General features: G+C 44.3%; 1 protein-coding gene across 3 annotated transcripts in view; it reads left to right on the plus strand.

Moving 5' to 3' along the window:
* Window positions 1-887: 887 nt before the first annotated feature.
* The window catches only part of myo18ab (myosin XVIIIA b), a 216,720-nt gene continuing 199,791 nt past the window's right edge, over window positions 888-17,816 (plus strand). For all 3 annotated transcript variants that reach the window (XM_056283064.1, XM_056283065.1, XM_056283067.1), the window contains exons 1-2: window positions 888-963; window positions 2,083-3,224. In XM_056283064.1, the coding sequence (XP_056139039.1) occupies window positions 2,205-3,224 (1,020 nt within the window). In that variant the 5' untranslated portion in view covers window positions 888-963; window positions 2,083-2,204. The remainder of the gene's footprint in view (window positions 964-2,082; window positions 3,225-17,816) is intronic.

Genomic DNA, 17,816 nt, shown 5'->3' on the forward strand with positions numbered 1-17,816 from the left:
GTGTGTGTGTGTGTGTGTGTGTGTGTGTGTGTGTGTGTATAGTCGTAGAAACTTTACTCAAAATGAAATTATATAAATTAAAACAGATTTCACGCATAATTAACGCATAACATAATAATGCATAAACAACACGAGGGTGACAGTGTGCATCTCTTGCCCATGTACTGATCTGTCTGTTGTCTCTGACATAACGATGATTGCTACTTGCCTGTGAGTTTGTGTATGGTCTGGGTAGACTGTAAAAACTGAATTGCCCTTCTGGGATAAATAAAGTTGTCTGAATCTGATTCTGAATCTAATTGATGAACAGCAGATTAACAGCGAATAGGAGTTACTCTAAGGGAAAGCACAATCAAAAACGTATGTTTTGAATAAATGCTTAGAAGTTTCTTGCTGAACTGGTTGTCGTAGGGTTCCATCAGTTCCAGTGGGAGACTATACCAGTTTAGGGCTACATACACATGCTTCATGCTTCCATGAGCTTTACATCCTCTTGGAATAGGAGAAATTGACTGTGGATCCGAGGGCCCTGACAGGAGCAGATTTACGCAGCATATTGTTTACGTAGACAAGCAAGTTTTAGAAATAAACAACTTAACATCTATTCTACTACTAAGTGGCAGCCACTGAAGAGATTTCAGAAGAGGAGTGATGCAGCATTTTTGCTTTGCTCCTGTTCGTACTCTAGCGTCTAGCCACAGGGTCTGTACCAGCCGTAGTTGTCCCATGGTTTTCTCGGCATCCTGACAGCAGTGCTTTAGTCAAGCCAAGTAAATTGGCTGCAGTTATTCAAAGTAGCCCATAGGAGGCGCTGGTTACCTGTCTGTCGCCAAGCCCCCGTGTTGTGGGAGCAGCGGCTTGAGTAGACTCTAGCTGGTCAGACCGGGGCGGGCTGTTGCTTTCAACACGTTTTTTACGCCAGTCCAAACTGGGCTGCACCCAGCAACGGCAGCGCTAGAGACGGTGAGTTTTTGACATAGTCATCAAACATATAACTTGCATAGGACACGTTTTGTTTAAGCACAAAAAATTAACCGATGCCGAGGCAGTTACTGGGTTTAACTGGATAATCACCTAATGTTCCAGTAGTGTTTTAGAATTTGACGTTGCACCAAATGTGATGGGAAAGAATGAAGGCTTTGGGTTGACCCACGGCTACAACAAGCTAACCGGAAATAGGAGAAAAACGGTCAGGGTAAAGTAACTGCCCCGCCTTTGTCAGTGATGCCTTGTTTACTGCCATAATGCATACGTATTTCTGACAAAATTGCACATCACGCGTCCCCGCCTGAGGTTATCTTAGCATTAAGCAAGCGTTAAATGGTTAGCCTAGATAGCTACATACCTAGCTAGCCAAAAAAAAAAAAGCTGCTGCTGCTAGCTTGCTGTTAGTTTGGAGTGTCCGTAGCTTTGTTGAGCAGCGCCGTGTCCCTTTAACAGGAGCGCTAGTCTCTCCATCACTGCTAATGGAAGAGCCAGGGCCAGCTGCTCTTAACTGTACGACTGACCGATGTTTTGGGGTTTTAGTCAGTGTTGCGCTTTGTGTTAGAGCACCTCTCTCAGTGGCACTACATAAGAAAATCAGCAATATATTACAAATGTATGCTAAGGGATGGCTACCTGCCAGCCTTGCTGTCTAAGCCTTCAGTCAATGGAGACTTGTAGAGGCACGGCGCAAATGCAAACCAGGAATGATTTGTCTCTTTTCCATGTTTTTTTTTTTTAATGGGCCTCACTGGGCTGTTGCAGGGAATTTTTTACTTTGTGCGCTTTGTTCTATGTTGCGCGTTGAACCCAAATTAGACTGTAAGTCTTGAGTTGCAGTTTGAGGCAAATTAAAAAATATGAGTAGTGCCCGAGTGACTGTCTTGCAAGCAGGCTGTTAATCATCTGGTAAAATAAATCATTTGCACCCCCGAACAACTCACAAATTTCCTTACTGAGATTTCAGTGGAGAACCAGTGCATCAAATGGCCTGGCTACCAGAAATTTGGGTCAGTTTGTTAAATCATGGAATATAAGAGATGAACAGTTTTAGGTTTCCGAATTCATATGCTCCATTTTTTTCTGGTGTCCTTTCAGATTCCTGTAAGTCATTTCAGGAACATTTGTCCAGTCAAGTGAACCTCTTGCTCTGTATGAAGACTTACGTTTGAGAAAACAAAAGCCACACCAGTGGGACACACTTTGTTGAGTGCCACAACATGTTCAATTTGATCAAAAAGGATAAGGAAAGGGATGGGGGGAAAAAAGAAAAGAAAGAAAAGAAAGAGAGGATGTCTGCAGCAGAGCTACGCAGTCTGGAAGAAATGAGTATGCGCCGTGGTTTCTTCAACCTGAAAAGGGAAGCTAAAAGGGAGTCAAAGCACAAGGTTGAGATCTCAAACCCCATCCCTATCAAAGTGGCCAGTAGCCATGAGCTGAGCCTCACTGACATCGAGTCGGATGGTTTAAGCAACCGCAGCAGTATGGTTCTGGATGACCAGCTCAGCGCTGCCAGCTCTACTGATGACTTGAAGGGAGAGGGTGGGGGAGGACAAGATGGACACCGTAGCTCAGTGCGAGACCGTGTTGCCCACTTTGGTTCGCTGGCTAAGCAGAACTCCTCACAAGTTGGTCAGATGATGAAGCGCTTCTCTTTTTCCCAAAGGGGCAAAGAGGAGAGCCCCTTAGATGGTTCTACACCCTCAGGCCAGAATTCTACTGCTCCTTCACCTCAGGTAGAGGCCAAGGTGTTTGATTCACAGTGCAAGCACAGCCTCAAGCAACAGCTTGGAGCACCAGCGGCTATAAAGGTCTGCATCCCTGAAGTAGTGGACAAGACCTTTCCTGCAGATCTAAGACTTCCTGCTGTCATTGCACCAACTTCACCTGAAACGCGTGAACTTGAACTCCAGCGTCGCAACACCGGTGACTTTGGATTCTCTTTGCGCCGCACTACTATGCTTGACCGTGGCATGGATGGAGGAGTATACAGACGTGTGGTTCACTTTGCAGAGCCCGGTGCTGGCACTAAGGACCTCGCACTGGGGCTTGTGCCAGGTGACAGGCTGGTAGAAATCAATGGTCATAATGTGGAGAGCAAGAGCCGGGATGAAATAGTGGAGATGATCCGCCAGTCTGGAGAAACAGTCCGACTCAAAGTGCAGGCCATCCTGGAGCTGAGCGAGTTGAGCTGCTGCTGGCAGAGGAACACTGAGGGGCTCTACAGGGAGGCTAGAGAAGTAAGCAGCCTTTTTTTTATTTATACATAGATTCAGTAAATGGTGGCTATGAGTTAGTTGTTCTGAACTGAGTGTAAATGCATCTTGATTAAGCTAGGCACATATGTGTGATGGGACAGTGTTCAAGTTGGTTTGGTCGTTGTTGACAATGACTGGGAAAGTTAGAACTGTCTTACTGCTGTCAGCTTTCTTCTAACACATTTTCTCCTTTCAAAGCCTTGTTACAGCTGCTCCAGCCACAACAGTGTACCATTGTTCTCTGACATTTCTCGACCACACTGTGCCATGTGAGAAACTTGACAGAGTATATTAACTGAAAAGACATCATGGGGCCTTCTCCCATAAGATTTTTGGTGGCTGTTTTTTATTTCCGAAGGTATTCTTCTATCCTTCTCATTCAGAAACTATAATGCACAGCTCTTATATCTTCCTGTGTAAGTGTGTGGCTATGACACGATATGGGAAATTACACCTGTTGAAGGCTGGTGAAATCAAGATGACACATCCAGGTGTTTCTGTTCTTGGCTTCAGAAGGAAGCAGTTGTATCTGATTTTCTGTTTTATGCACCACCTGTTTATTTAATGAGGAACTGTCCTAGCAGCAATTAGATGGATGTGTGTGTGTGTGTGTGTGTGTGTGTGTGTGTGTGTGTGTGTGTGTGTGTGTGTGTGTGTGTGTGTGTGTGTGTGTGTGTGTGTGTGCACAATTCCACTATACACCCTCCTTTTAGATCATAGTTGCACAATCATGTCATGGACGGCCAAGAGTATACAGATTTTCCTTTCTATCAATCACATCCCCAGGTGATTTCAAAAATAAGCAAACTTTCGACCAGACAGGCGTAAGCTAATTTGTAAAATCAGCTGTTGGCAGTGTGGGGTTGGAATGAAAGTCCACATACACATTGCCCACTGTGGTTGGGCACCATTGTTTTAGATGAAGCTTAAAAGCCCATACCAGTGACTTAAATTTGTTCAAAACTTGCTTGAAAACACCTTGACTTTGCAGTAAATCAATAAGGCACGCTTTTGCCAGTGTTTCCACAGAACCCATTTTTTTGCACCAATGAGTACACTACGTCTAGCTGTACGCAATGCTGATGTGCCTATTTTTTATTTTTTTTTATAACAAATGTAACAAGTTAATGGAAAGCCAAACACTGTCAAGGCACATGTGAAGACTGTAAACACAGTGCATCCTGATGCTCAGCCCCATCATTAGGGCCAAATATCAAGTTGAAGACACATAGACTTGGTAGGGCTCTACTATGGCAGGGGTGAGCAATCTTATCCATAAAAGGTCAGGTTGGGTGCAGGCTAGGGTTGGGTGATACATTTCTATTTTCATATTGCCCAATCATGGCTACTTGAGATCGCCGATAGGTGATCCGATCGGCACGGGGTGGTGGCAGTAGGAGGGGGTGGGGCGAGATACGTCACAGCATGCCAGTGAAATGCCTTAGTGTCAAAGAAAAACATAACATCTCCTATTTGGGAATATTATAGGTTTTACCTGGATGCCAAAGGCTAAGATGCTAAGGATATGATCACACAGCTTATCTGCAAGCTATGTAAGGTGTTTGCCAGTGAAGGACATGCAGACCACTAGTTTATTTGCACACGTGTGGGTGAACATCCATCCATTATCTGGACGGCTTATCCTGCTCTCAGGGTTGCGGGGATGCTGGAGCCTATTCCAGCAGTCATTGGGCGGCAGGTGGGGAGACACCCTGGACAGGCCGCCAGGCCATCACAGGGCCCACCCACACACATATACACACACACACACACACACACACACACACACACACACACACACACACACACACACACACACACACACATTCATACCTAGGGGCAATTTAGCATGGCCGATTCATCTGACCTACATGTCTTTGGACTGTGGGAGGAAACCGGAGCCCCCGGAGGAAATCCACGCAGACACGGGGAGAACATGCAAACTCCACACAGAGGACGACCCAGGACCACCCCCAAGGTTGGACTACCCCGGGGTTCGAACCCAGGACCTTCTTGCTGTGAGGCGACTGCGCTAACCACCGCACCACCCACATGGCTGAACATTTTATTTAAAATATTTAAACATTTGTGCTGTACGGTGGCGCAGTGGTTAGCGCGGTCACCTCACAGCAAGAAGGTCCTGGGTTTAAGCCCCGGGGTAGTCCAACTTTGGGGGTCGTCCTCTGTGTGGAGTTTGCATGTTGTCCCCGTGTCTCCATGGGTTTCCTCCGGGTGCTCCGGTTTCCTCCCACAGTCCAAAGACATGAAGGTCAGGTGAATCGGCCGTACTAAATTATCCCTAGGTTTGAATGTGTGTGTGGGTGTGCGTGTGTGTGAGCTGGCCTGGCGGCCTGTCCAGGGTGTGTCCCCGCCTGCCGCCCAATGACTGCTGGGATAGGCTCCAGCATCCCCGCGACCCTGGAAGCAGGATAAGCGGTTTGGATAATGGATGGAGAGATGTTTAAACAATAAAAAGAAAAATCTATTTAATAGCAATTCTTCTATTCAAACAGCAGTTCCCTTTTAAAAATTTGTGTCTATGCTTGGTGTGACAATATCACAGCATCATGCTCCATTGAACATTATTTTCTTATCTTTAATATCACAATCTAAATCATATCCATAATGTTACTACTCATCCGGAGCACAGAGCAAAGTTTTGGTGAGCTAGCATGTAGAGAACGGAGATACGGGGCATCAGATCCTTGGAAAAGACGGCAAACTGGTTTGTAATGAAGGATTTAAGATTCACTCCTTACTTGTGCCAAGTAACAGGGCTCAGCGGTGGACATGCTGCTCTATCAGAAACATCCCAAAATGAACAGTAGGGTGCAGATTCTAGAGATTATTTTTATAATGTCTTAGTTCTGCTTAATATTGGCATAGGAAAAACAAATCATCAATCATCCCTTCAATCATCAATATAAACGATCCGATTTCCAATTGGCACAAGCCCAGTGTAGGCTTTTTTTCCAACCAAGCAGTTACACACCTGAGTCTACTAAACATTGCTTATGTGCATGTGTGTTGTTAACCTGTGTTTGTGTGTTCATTTCTTAAGTAACTGTCATGATAGGGAACAAGGAATATATCAAATAATAATAATCATTACATTTATATAGCGCTTTTCTCGACACCCAAAGTGCTTCACATTGAAGAGGGGAAACTCACTTCAACCACCACCAATGTGTAGCCCTACCTGGGTGATGCACGGCAGCCATTTTGCACCAGAATGCTCACCACACATCATCTTGAGGTGGAGAGGAAGGAATCACTGAGCCAATTACATGTGGCGATGATTAGGTGGCCAGATGGAGAGAGCCAGGTTGGGAGTTTTGCCAGGACAACAGGGACCCCCCTACTCTTTGTGATAAATACCATGGAATCTTTAATGACCACCGTGAGTCAGGACCTCGGTTTAACGTCTCATCTGAAGGACGGCATCTCCTACAGCACAGTGTCCCCGTCACTGCACTGGGGCATTGGGATTTGATATTTGTTGTTTTTATTAGGACCAGAGGGTCCTAATAAAGTTAAAGGTTTTTTTTTTAGGGAGTTGTTCCTTATCCGATGAGAGGGTCTAAGGACAGGATGTTGTGTTGCTGTAAAGCCCACTGAGGCAAATTTGTAATTTTTGATATTGGGCTATATAAATAAAATTGACTTGACTTGATCAGAGGGAAGACTGCCTGCTACGGCCCCACCAACACCACTTCTGGCAGCAACTCAGTTTTCCCGGGAGGTCTCCCATCCAAGTCCACACCTGCTTAGCTTGTGTCATCCGGCAGAGCGCCAGGGTACATGTTGGTATTGCCACACTCTCCATCTGGCCACCTAATCATCCCCCCCATGTAATTCGCTCAATGATTCCTCCCGCTCCACCTCAAGCTGATGTGTGGTGAGCGTTCTGGTGCAAAATGGCTGCCGTGCATCACCCAGGTGGTGCTACACATTGGTGGTAGTTGAGGTGAGTTTTCCCACTGCAATGTGAAGTACATTGGTGTGTAGATAAAGCGCTATGTAAATGTAATCCATTCATTATTATATAAAGATATCAACATTACATTGAGACTGATAATAAGTGGAAAAACTCCTCATAGCAGCTTTAAGTGTTTATCAGACAAGTTATATGGAGAGGTTTATTTTGGCTTTTTGAAGAAAACATTCCTCAATTTAAGTAAAGCTTCTGTGTTGGCATCTGCCATCTGCAGTTAGTAATATGTATGTGTGCGTGTGAGATATATATCACACACAAAGTAGTGTTTGGGCCAAAATTCCAAAAAATGATATGATGTGGGGGGAAAAAATACACAGCCGCAGAATTGTTATGGTTTGGTTTACCGTGAAGAAGGACTTACTTTTCTTTTGGAGTGTAACACCTCCACCCCCTCATCCCTGACCACCACCAGTAACATATGGGTGATAGTTTTAGGCGTTGTTTGTTTGCTTCATTTGGTACAAGTTCAAGTGTCTGGACACAAAGTCAGAATGGAAAGCACATTGCTGCTGCCCTACTAAGATCTTCTCCATTCTACTAAGGAAGGGAGTGACTGAATCAGCCCTCATGTTGTTCTTTTCCTGTTTGTAGACTGAATGAGCTTCCCCAAAGCCCTTGCTCCCAACAGGCTTGTTTCTTTGGAAGACTTCCACCTTGTGTCAGTACAGAATGGGAGCTTGTTTCTTGTCTTGTGAGGAGCCATTATTTTTAGCTGTAACAGCTCTATCGTGTAAACAGGAAAGTCTGGCTGCTAAAGGCTTCATACTTGATGACTGTTAGCTGCTTCTGACACTAGAGTGGGCATTTTGACTGACAAAAATCAGATTTGGTCTGGACATGGTTTTGTGCTTGCAATTTGGGGTTTTTAGTGGAAGTTGATGACCTGGAAAGTCTTTCATTCAGTACTTATCTGCATTTCACATTGGGGGTGTCGCAAAACTGAAGCATAACATTTTCACAAAAACTCATATATTATATATATATATATATACATATAGCATGTAATTTTTTCTGCCCATGTATGGGATTCCAGATCCATCTGTACTTCAACTCGGTGGTATTCACATAAGGGTGTAAAAAGGTGGCCTACGATAATGTCCTATAGTATTCTTAGGCTATTTTGCTTCCAGTCATATCACTATTGTGTGTTTATTTGAGAGGAATGCTGGGGGCTTGGAAGTTGTCATGAAATAATTGGAAAAAAGATAGTAGCATGACCTAGGTTAGCCTAATTTGTCGAAGTTGTATGAGTATCTCTGTTGACTTTGCTCCCCAACGTTGTTCTCCCACCTGCATTGTGTGCTGTCATGGATGGCATTGCTGGCATTACATCTTTAGTTTTACGATGAAAACGGAGGCCATAAGAAGAGTGAAAGCCACTATTTATCTGATCATGAAGAAAAATTGAAAATTTTTGCTGGTTGGTTTACAGGCTCAGTCATGTCTGTCAGAGAGGGAGGATGCAACTTCAACACCTGGGCTGTAGCCTAGTTTTTTTGTTGTTATAAGCTCTTTTTGCAATAGTTAGAAAAGAAAGCTACTTTATTTTTGTCATTGTACAGTTTTTTTTTTTGGTTGCAATGAAATTTGTCTACTGCATTTAACCCATCCTATTTAATAAGAGCAGTGGGCAGCTGCAGCACCCGGGGACCAACTCCAGTTCTTTTTACTCTTGCCTTTGTCAGGGCACAGACAGGATTATTAACCCTAACATGCACGTCTTTTTGATAGTGGTGGTGGTGGGGAACCAGAGCACCCGGAGGAAACCCATGTTGACACGGGGAGAACATGAACTCCACACAGAAAGCACCTGGGTCGGCCTGGGGTTCAAACCCAGGACCTTCATGCTGTGAGGCAACAGTGTTAACCTCTGGGTCACATGCCGCCCAGTAAGGCATACTAGTTAATAGATCATTGTGTCATCTACCCTTATTGTATTCAACCTATTACAAGGGTATAGTGATTGGCAAGGACCAAAAGTCCCAATAATTTCTCCATAAATGAGGGGGGAAAAAAATCAGTGTTCTTAGGGATGTAAATTGAAAATGAATTGCCTCATAGACCTTTTACATGAATTGAAAATCACTAAAAGTTATATGATAGGCCTATTGTCTAGTTTTGCTGTGACAGTATCTAAAATTGTAATCAATGTTACCCTAAATTAGGCTAGAATAACAAGAGCAACATATTCTTTGAGCCTGTTTGACATTTCAAATGATGGTGGCATCCTGTTGGCTTGACCAGTGATGCACAGCAATGTAGTACATGCCAGATTTCAGCGTTCTGACTTGGAATCCTGCTCAGAACCCCGGCTGCTTGTTTTTCCCTGCTCTCTTCACCTTAGGTTTTCTGTCTCTCTCTCTCTATGGTCCTATTAAGGCTTAAAATGTACCCCTCCCCCCAAAAAAAATCCTAAACGAAAAACAAAAATTCAAATCATGAGAATGGAACTGTATAGGTCCCTGTTAAAATGTGTCTGTGGTTCTCATTAACTTTAGAATATGGCACAGAAGGTATGTGTTTTGCATGTTACTACAGGCAGCCAACTTGTGTTCAGAATCAAAATCAGAATCAGAATCATGTGTATTGGCACTGCAGGTTTGCACATACATGGAATTTGACTCCGGTGTACTTAACATAGAATAACAACAGTCTTCATATATATATATATATATATATATATATATATATATACACATACAAGGATCGATTTATGCAGATGAAGTAAGAGGTGATAAAGTGCAATGGGGCAGAGAATATATTAGAGATACTGAAAATAGATGTTAGCAGGTTACTTGCATACATGCCTGAGGTAGATGGACAGAGCGTACCAGTATACATACAATGTACAGTATAAACAAAATGTTTGGATTTATTTGACAGTGTTAAGCGTTCATTTGAATGACAGCCCGAAGAAAGAAACTGTTTTTATATCTGGTTGTTTTGGGGTACAGTGCTCTGTAGTGCCTGCCAGAGGAGAGAAGTTGGAACAGGTTGTGACCAGGGTGTGGCGGGTCTGCAGTGCTGTTACTTGCCCGTTTCCTGAGTCTGGAGGTGTATAAGTCCTGAATGGAGGGCAGGTTGGCACAAATGATTTTCTCTGCAGACCCAACTGTCCATTTTAGTCTGTTCCTGTCCTGTTTGGTGGCCGAATGAAACCAGACAGTGATGGATGTGCAGAGGACAGACTGGATTATTGCAGTGTAGAACTGACTCAACAGGTTGAATTTCTCAAGCTGGCGGAGAAGTACATCCTCTGCTGGGCCTTTTTGATGATTGTGTCTATGTTGGATGCCCACCTTAGGTCCTGGGAGATTGTGGAACCCAGAAATCTGTAGGTTTTCACCATAGACACAGTGCTGTTGAGTATGGTGAGGGGTGGTGGTGGTGGCAGTTTTAGGGGGCTCCTCCTGAAGTCCACTGTCATCGCCACTGTTTTGAGTTTGTTCAGCTCCAGGTTGTTATAACCGCATGAGAGGGCCAGCTGATCAACCTCCCGTCTATATGCAGACTCGTCACCATCCCAGATAAGGTTAATGATGGTTGTGTCGTCCGCAGACTTACAGACTGGTCACCTGAGGTGCAGTCATTTGTGTAAAGGGAGAAGAGTAGAGGGGAGAGCACACATCCCTGGGGGGTGCCCGTGCTGATTGTCCGGATGCTGGATGTGATTTTCCCCAGCCCCACCAGCTGTCTCCTGTCTGTCAGGAAGTTTTACTGTCAAATAAATCCAATGGCAGATGGGGGCTGATACAGTGAGCCAGGTGAGTTTGGAGTGGAGGATATCTGGGACGATGGTGTTGAACACTGAGCTGAAGTCCACAAACAGGACCCTTACTTATTTCCCTGGGGAGTCGAGGTGTTGGAAGATGTAGTGCAATTCCATGCTGACTGCATCCTCCAGTGACCTGTTTGCTTGGTAGGCAAACTGCAGGGATTGAGCAGGGGGCCTGTGATTTCTTTCAGGTGGGCTAACACCAGTCTCTCGAAGGATTTCATGACTACAGACAGTTAGGGCAATGTGCCTGTAGTCATTTAATTTAATCCTGTGATACAAGGTTTCTTGGGGACCGGGATGATAGTGGAACTCTTGAAGCAGGAGGGGACTTCACACAGCTCCAGTGATCTGTTGAAGATCAGTATGAAAATGGGGGCCAGCTGGTCAGCACAGACATTCAGACAAGAGGGTGACACACCATCTGGGCCTGGTGCCTTCCTGGTCTTCTGTCTCTGGAAGAGCTGGTGCACATCCTCAACACAGATCTTGAGTGCAGGTGGGGGTTGAGTGGGGGGGGGGTGAGTGGGGAGGGGGGAGTGCAGTTGGTTGTGTATTGTGGCTGGAGAGGGTGAGGGGTGTGAAAATTTGATTTTCAATGGAAATCATGGACCTGAAGTGTAAAATTTCACTTCATGTGTGTAGTGTCGTCGCTGGCCCAGGAATGGCTGGTATGAAAACTGGCATAGGGCAAAGTAAAGCTATGCGTGCTTGTACTGGATATGCAGAAAAGTACCGCAGAAGCAGAACATCGTTTTTTAATCACCAGTTTGGCATTTGCAATTTCTTTGCTCCTGGGTCCACCATTGCCTGACCCCTATGATAGTTGGGGAGGGCAAAGACTTTCTCGTGTGTACTCCAATACATGTTGGAGTAGGCTAAGCAACAAGCTGCATGCGTGAGACTTGGGATGTGGTTCTTACTGTCAGTCACACTACCCCCTCCCTCCTGTGCACCATCCACGATCCTTTAAAAAATGTGGAAGGGGTGGGTAGCTGGCATTTTCTGTCTAACCCCCCCCCCTTAACCATACACTTCGGCAGTGTCAGCGATCAGAATAGTAAACAAGTGAACAACTCTCTATTTTTCATCACAAATAAAGACTAGAAAAGACATGGCCGAAGAGAGGTGTGAACTTCAATAGGTTTCAACATAGGATCATTAGTAATAAGGTTGAAAACATGTAGAAGATGACCTGGCAAGACTCCCTATTAGCGAAAATAATAAACTTTATATATAGCACTTTTCTAAACAAGGTTACAAAATTTCTCACAGAACAGGATAAAATTTTTAAAATGACATGAAAACAATAAAAACAGTATAAATATATAAAAACAAATATCAAAAGTTTGTAAAAGCGTTCACAAAAAGAAAAGTTTTAAGACAAGATTTAAAAGAAGCTAGAGACTTGGTTTGTCTTAAGCCTCCTACAGACTGTGCGATTTTAGCAATCCTATGTTTATTGCAAGCCAGACTGCGATATGGGTCTAATAAACCTGGGTATGACATCAAGTTTGATGTATGTAGACTGTACGATAACACCTACTGAATTGCAGCCTATGACGCAAGTCCATAAAAATGTCATCAGCATGCGTGCTGCATCAGTGCGCATAATCAATCTACGCCGCTGGTAGAGCAACATGAAACTAAGCAAAAAAAACAAAAACAAAAACAAAAAAAAACCCCAACAAACGCCCCCCCTCAAAAAAAAACATGACGCCAAGCAGGAATTGAGTCCTTTAATAGTTGCCACAGCTCATTTTGCTGCTCGTTTTGTTGAATCCATCGCAGTTGGGTCACAGATGCTAACAGTCTGTATGTGTTTAGTGCCAGCAAAGATTCTGCATCGCGTTGATCAGTGCGTCATTTCGTGCTGCATTTCTGTTGGTTGGTTAGTAGACATAGGTCGTAGCAGCAGTCACATTTTTTAGATGGTCATCCTAAATTTCTGACACCGTTAGAATTTTTGTCCCAGGTTCACTTTGGTCGCAAGGCTGTAATAATGGCTGTCTTTGAACCTGTCTCAGTGCGACGTAGGACCACAGTTTTGGAGCCACAACCAAAGATATCACCACGTTTATTCATTTTTCATCTGAGACAGCCTAAATTGCACAGTCATAGGAGGCTTTAGTTGAATAGGAAGAGAGTTCCATAGTTTGGGGGCACTAACAGCAAAAGCCTAATCACCCTTTGTGACAAACTGAGACCTGAATAACCAGCAGGGCTCCATCTACAGATCGCAATGGTCAAGAGGGCGTATAAATAAATTTGACATTTCAATAAATTGGAAATGTAAGTAAGAGCAAGACCGCTTAAGGCCTTAAAAGTGAGCAATACGATTTTAAAATCAATCTGAAATATAACAGGAGCCAGTATATGGAGGCTCAGGAATGCTGTGGTCATGCCTTTTTTGTCTTGGTAATGAGCCGAGCAGCAGTGTTTTGTACCAACTGCAGACAGTGGAGGGAGCCTTGCTGATACCTGAGTAAATTGCGTTGCAATAATCAAGCCAAGAATAGATTAAAGCATGTACAACTTTTTGCGGATTGGCAATTGATAAAAATGACCTAATTTTAGAGATTACTATAAGCTAGAGAAAGCATGACTAAACAACATGTTTGATTTGGTTATCAAAACTGAAGTTAGCACCAAATATTACCCCAAGATTCCTAGCAGCCTGCTTAAGACTACCTGACAAACCACCAAGACCACCAAAAAGGCCGATGGAATTTGGGGGACCGGACAGAATGATCTCAGACTTCCATCCATCCATTATCCAAACTGCTTATCCTGCTCTTAGGGTCACAGGGATGCTGTAGCCTGTCCCAGCAGTCATTGGGCGGCAGGCAGGGAGACACCCTGGACAGGTCGCCAGGCCATCACAGGGCCGACATACACACACACAGCACCCAGAGGAAACCCATGTAGACACAGGGAGAACATGCAAACTCCACACAGAGGACGACCCGGGACAACCCCCAAGATTGGGCAACCCTGGGGCTCGAACCCAGGACCTTCTTGGTGTGAGGCGACCGTGCTAACCACTGCACCACCGTGCCACCCGACTTCAGACTTATCATCATTAAATTTAAACTTTTTTTCCGGACATCCAGGATTTAATGTCAGAGAGGCAAGTTGTGAGATTTGCTAGGGCGCTAGGATCTGTGGGTTTTAGTGGCATGTATAACTTAGTGTCGTTAGCATAAAAGTGGTAAAACACATCATGATTTTGAATGACCTGACCAAAGGGCAGCATGCATATAGAAAACATAAGGGGGCCAAGAACTGACCCTTGAGGGACACCACTACTCAACTGAGCTATCGAGGAAGTAGGGTTACCCAGTACAACAGAAAAAGTTCTGTTGCAGAGGTAAGAGCGTAATAAACTTAAGATCCGAGCCCTTGTTGGCTACCCAAGTCTCTAAGCTATGTAAGAAGATACTGTGATCAACTGTCAAAGGCAGCACTTAAGTCTAAAAGAACTAAAATCGAGCAGTCACCTCTGTCTGCAGTTAGCAGTAGGTCATTAGTAACCTTAACTAGAGCTGTCTCGTGTTCATAAAAGAAAGCAGTTGAGATGAAATTACTCTGTCCAGAACCTTAGATAAAAAAAGACAATTTGGAGATGGATCTGTAGCTACTTAAGGACAGGGGATCTAAATTAGGTTTCTTCAGCAATGGGTGAACAATAGCATGCTTAAAACTGTCTGGAAAAAAACCAGAGGCCAGAGAATTATTAAAAATTTGCAGAATAACAGGGCTAACAGTGGAAAATACCTCCTTGAGCAGCTTAGTGGGAATGATGTCTAAGATACAGGGGAAGGAGTTCATATTGGAGATTGCACTCTAACACTGAAATTGTAAATGGTTGAAACTGTGTAAAAGAGGCAGAATTAACATGGGGAATGGAAAGAATGCAAGGGCAAGCCTGGATTTGGTACCTCATATTCTCCACCTTATTTACAAAATGAGTGAGAAACTTTCCAGACAGCTCAGCATCAGGTTCAAAAAAAGAAGTGGCGGGACCATTAATAACAGAATCAATTACCCCGAAGAGAACTTTAGGATTGTGGTTATTTCTAGATATCAGTTCAGAGAAGTACACTAATGTCACATACTTAACTGACTTCAGGTAAATTAACATTTGGTTTTTAAAGGTGTTACGTGCTAATTTGGACTTGTTGACCTTCCAGTTGTTCCGATTTTCCACAGTCTTCTAAGGGCATGTGTGATCGTTCAGCCAGGGGAGGTTATTTGATTTTTGTTTCCTCGTTTCAAATGGAGGAATTTGGTCAAGGATGGATAGGCACTGATCATTGAATGAATTTAACAGTGCATCTTGATTGAAAGGGCATATAGTGGGATTAAAGTATGAATTAAAAGCATTACAGAATTTAACTGCTGAGCCAGCGTTGAGAATGCGAGAGCATGTTTTAGGATAGTGACTAGGAGTAGCGAGCTGTAGTGGGACTTTCAAAATTACAGCTTTATGGTCAGATACAGGCATATCCACCAGATTGAGACACTCAAGATAAACCAGATGAGGGTACAAGGTCTAAAATTTGACATTTGGAATGTGTGGCCCCTTTAACAGATTGAATGAGGTTAAAATAATCTGTAAGATCCAAAAAAAAAGGAAGTCAGGGAATGGGAAGGACAACACACATGAATACTAAAATCACCAAGAATAAGCACCTTGTCATATTTTGGCATGACAATAGATAGGTCAGAAAACTCAGAAATAAAACTAACTGAATAGGGGGCCTATAAATTCAGATGCAGAGTAAAGGGGGAGGGCTAGTAATTAAAAAACACCAAACCTCAAAGGAGATAAAATTACCAAAAGTAACAGGATGGCACTTAAGACCCAATGTACAAAAAACAGCTAGGTCACCCCATGTTCCAGAGGGCCTGGAATATGAAAATCAGGGGAACAGTGTCCCCTGGGGACAGTCCTGTCTCTGTAATCATAAAAAAGTCCAGATTATTAGAAACAATAAAATCATTAATGATAAGAAAGGACTTATAACCAAGAGATCTCACATTCAAGAGGCCAAAATTGTTTGGTGTCAAAGCATAGTTAAAACCAATGGGGGAGTACAGCAAATAGGTCGTAAATTGCAGATAATTGCTCCAGATATTCGGTTGTTGTTGTTGTTTCTACTATTAGAACTATCGTGTGGATGAGAGACCCAGTGCCTAATAGTCTGTATGGGGAAAACTCCCAGTGAGAGGGTTAATGACAGATGAGGCTAGTGGAGGGAGCTAGTGGGCAGAACAGTACTGTGGGGTGCCACCATAGGCGGAAGTGGAGGTTCCAGGGGGTGTGGGTGTGGGATGTAAACAGTCAATGACATGGAGAGGACTGTATGGTGTGCTGCAGGTTGGCTGCTAGCATCTGACTACTCAGTCTTTGTCGCCAACCGCTTCTTTTCACCTAACAGTGAGGAGTTTCACCAGGGAGATGTAGTGCAAGGGAGGATCACGCTATTCACCCCAGTTCCCCCTCCCCCCCGAACAGGTGTCCCGACTGACCAGAGGAGGTGTTAGTGCAGTGATCAGGACACACACCCACATCTGGCTTCCCACCCACAGACACGGCCAATTGTGTCTGTAGGGACACCCGGCCAAGCCGGAGGTATCACAGGGATTCGAACTGGTGATCCCTGTGTTGGTAGGCAATGGATAGACCTCTACACTCCCTGGACACCCTTTCTTTTCAGGATCTTATGATGGGAAGAGGAGGTTATTACCCAGGATGAGGGCTGTTGTTTTGGCTTCACAGTGGGATGGTGAGCCACCTAAACACCGCTAGCCACCAACGGGGTAGCTGCAGTGTCGGCAGGCGCCATTTTTTCAGCAGGGCCCAGATTGAGATGCATCAGAACTGCAGGAGCATCAGCTGGGTGGACCGGAGTGTTGTCAGACAGGGTCTCTCCAACCACTAGAGTGTTTGGAGAGGCGTAGGCGAGGGGGGGAGGAAGCCCCATCCAAGCTTCTCTTGCAGCCGCGGACCACCATTTCAGCCCAGGATGACTGGTGGTAAGGTGTCAAGCAGGAGGTAAGCCGTGGATAAGTGGAGGGGTCCCACAGAACTGTGTCCTAGATGGTTGCCCTGAGATAGGCAATCCTTTTGGACTGCCCAGAAGTGATGTCAAAAGGGAGTCTTTCTTATGGAGTTCACCAGAAAGCCATCGAACATCCTCTTCAAGGTCAGCGATCTTTCTATTTGCTTTCTTTAGTAGCACACAGTCCTCACAGGACAAAATCGGCATAATTGTTTGGTTAGCTTAGCCATAGGCTAGAAACAGGCCACATACAGTCCCAGCACTACAGAATTGGAGGCTTCAGTGTGACCAAGTCAGTGCAGGAGCCAATGATCGACTAAAATCCACCAAGGAGTTGTTAAGTTATTAGTTATAAAGCTTAAAAAGTAAAGTTAAAAAGTTAAAAGCAAGCAGAGCTACAGACCAACCGTCAGCTGAACCACCTGTCTCATTTTGGTTAACTGTGCGGAGTTCATAAGTTAGGGTCAATGGCAAAGAGGATTCTCGTTCTGCCACCTACCAGTGTGTACATGCTGTAGTGGAAACAATTTTCTCTGAAGTGTAGCTAGATCTTGAGCAGATATCTGGGCCAGGTCACACAATGTCTTAAGTAAACCTGATGTTTGGTTTTCAGTATCGCAAATTCTTAGAGGTGTCACAGCAGTGAGGCTCCCTGTTATTTTGTCCTGTACCCAACCCCCCCATTGGATGTCTTTGATTTGAATGCCACTGTTTACTGGCAACCATTAGTGAGA

The sequence above is a fragment of the Lampris incognitus genome, chromosome 7 (genome assembly GCF_029633865.1).
Source record: "Lampris incognitus isolate fLamInc1 chromosome 7, fLamInc1.hap2, whole genome shotgun sequence".
Lineage (NCBI taxonomy): Eukaryota > Metazoa > Chordata > Actinopteri > Lampriformes > Lampridae > Lampris > Lampris incognitus.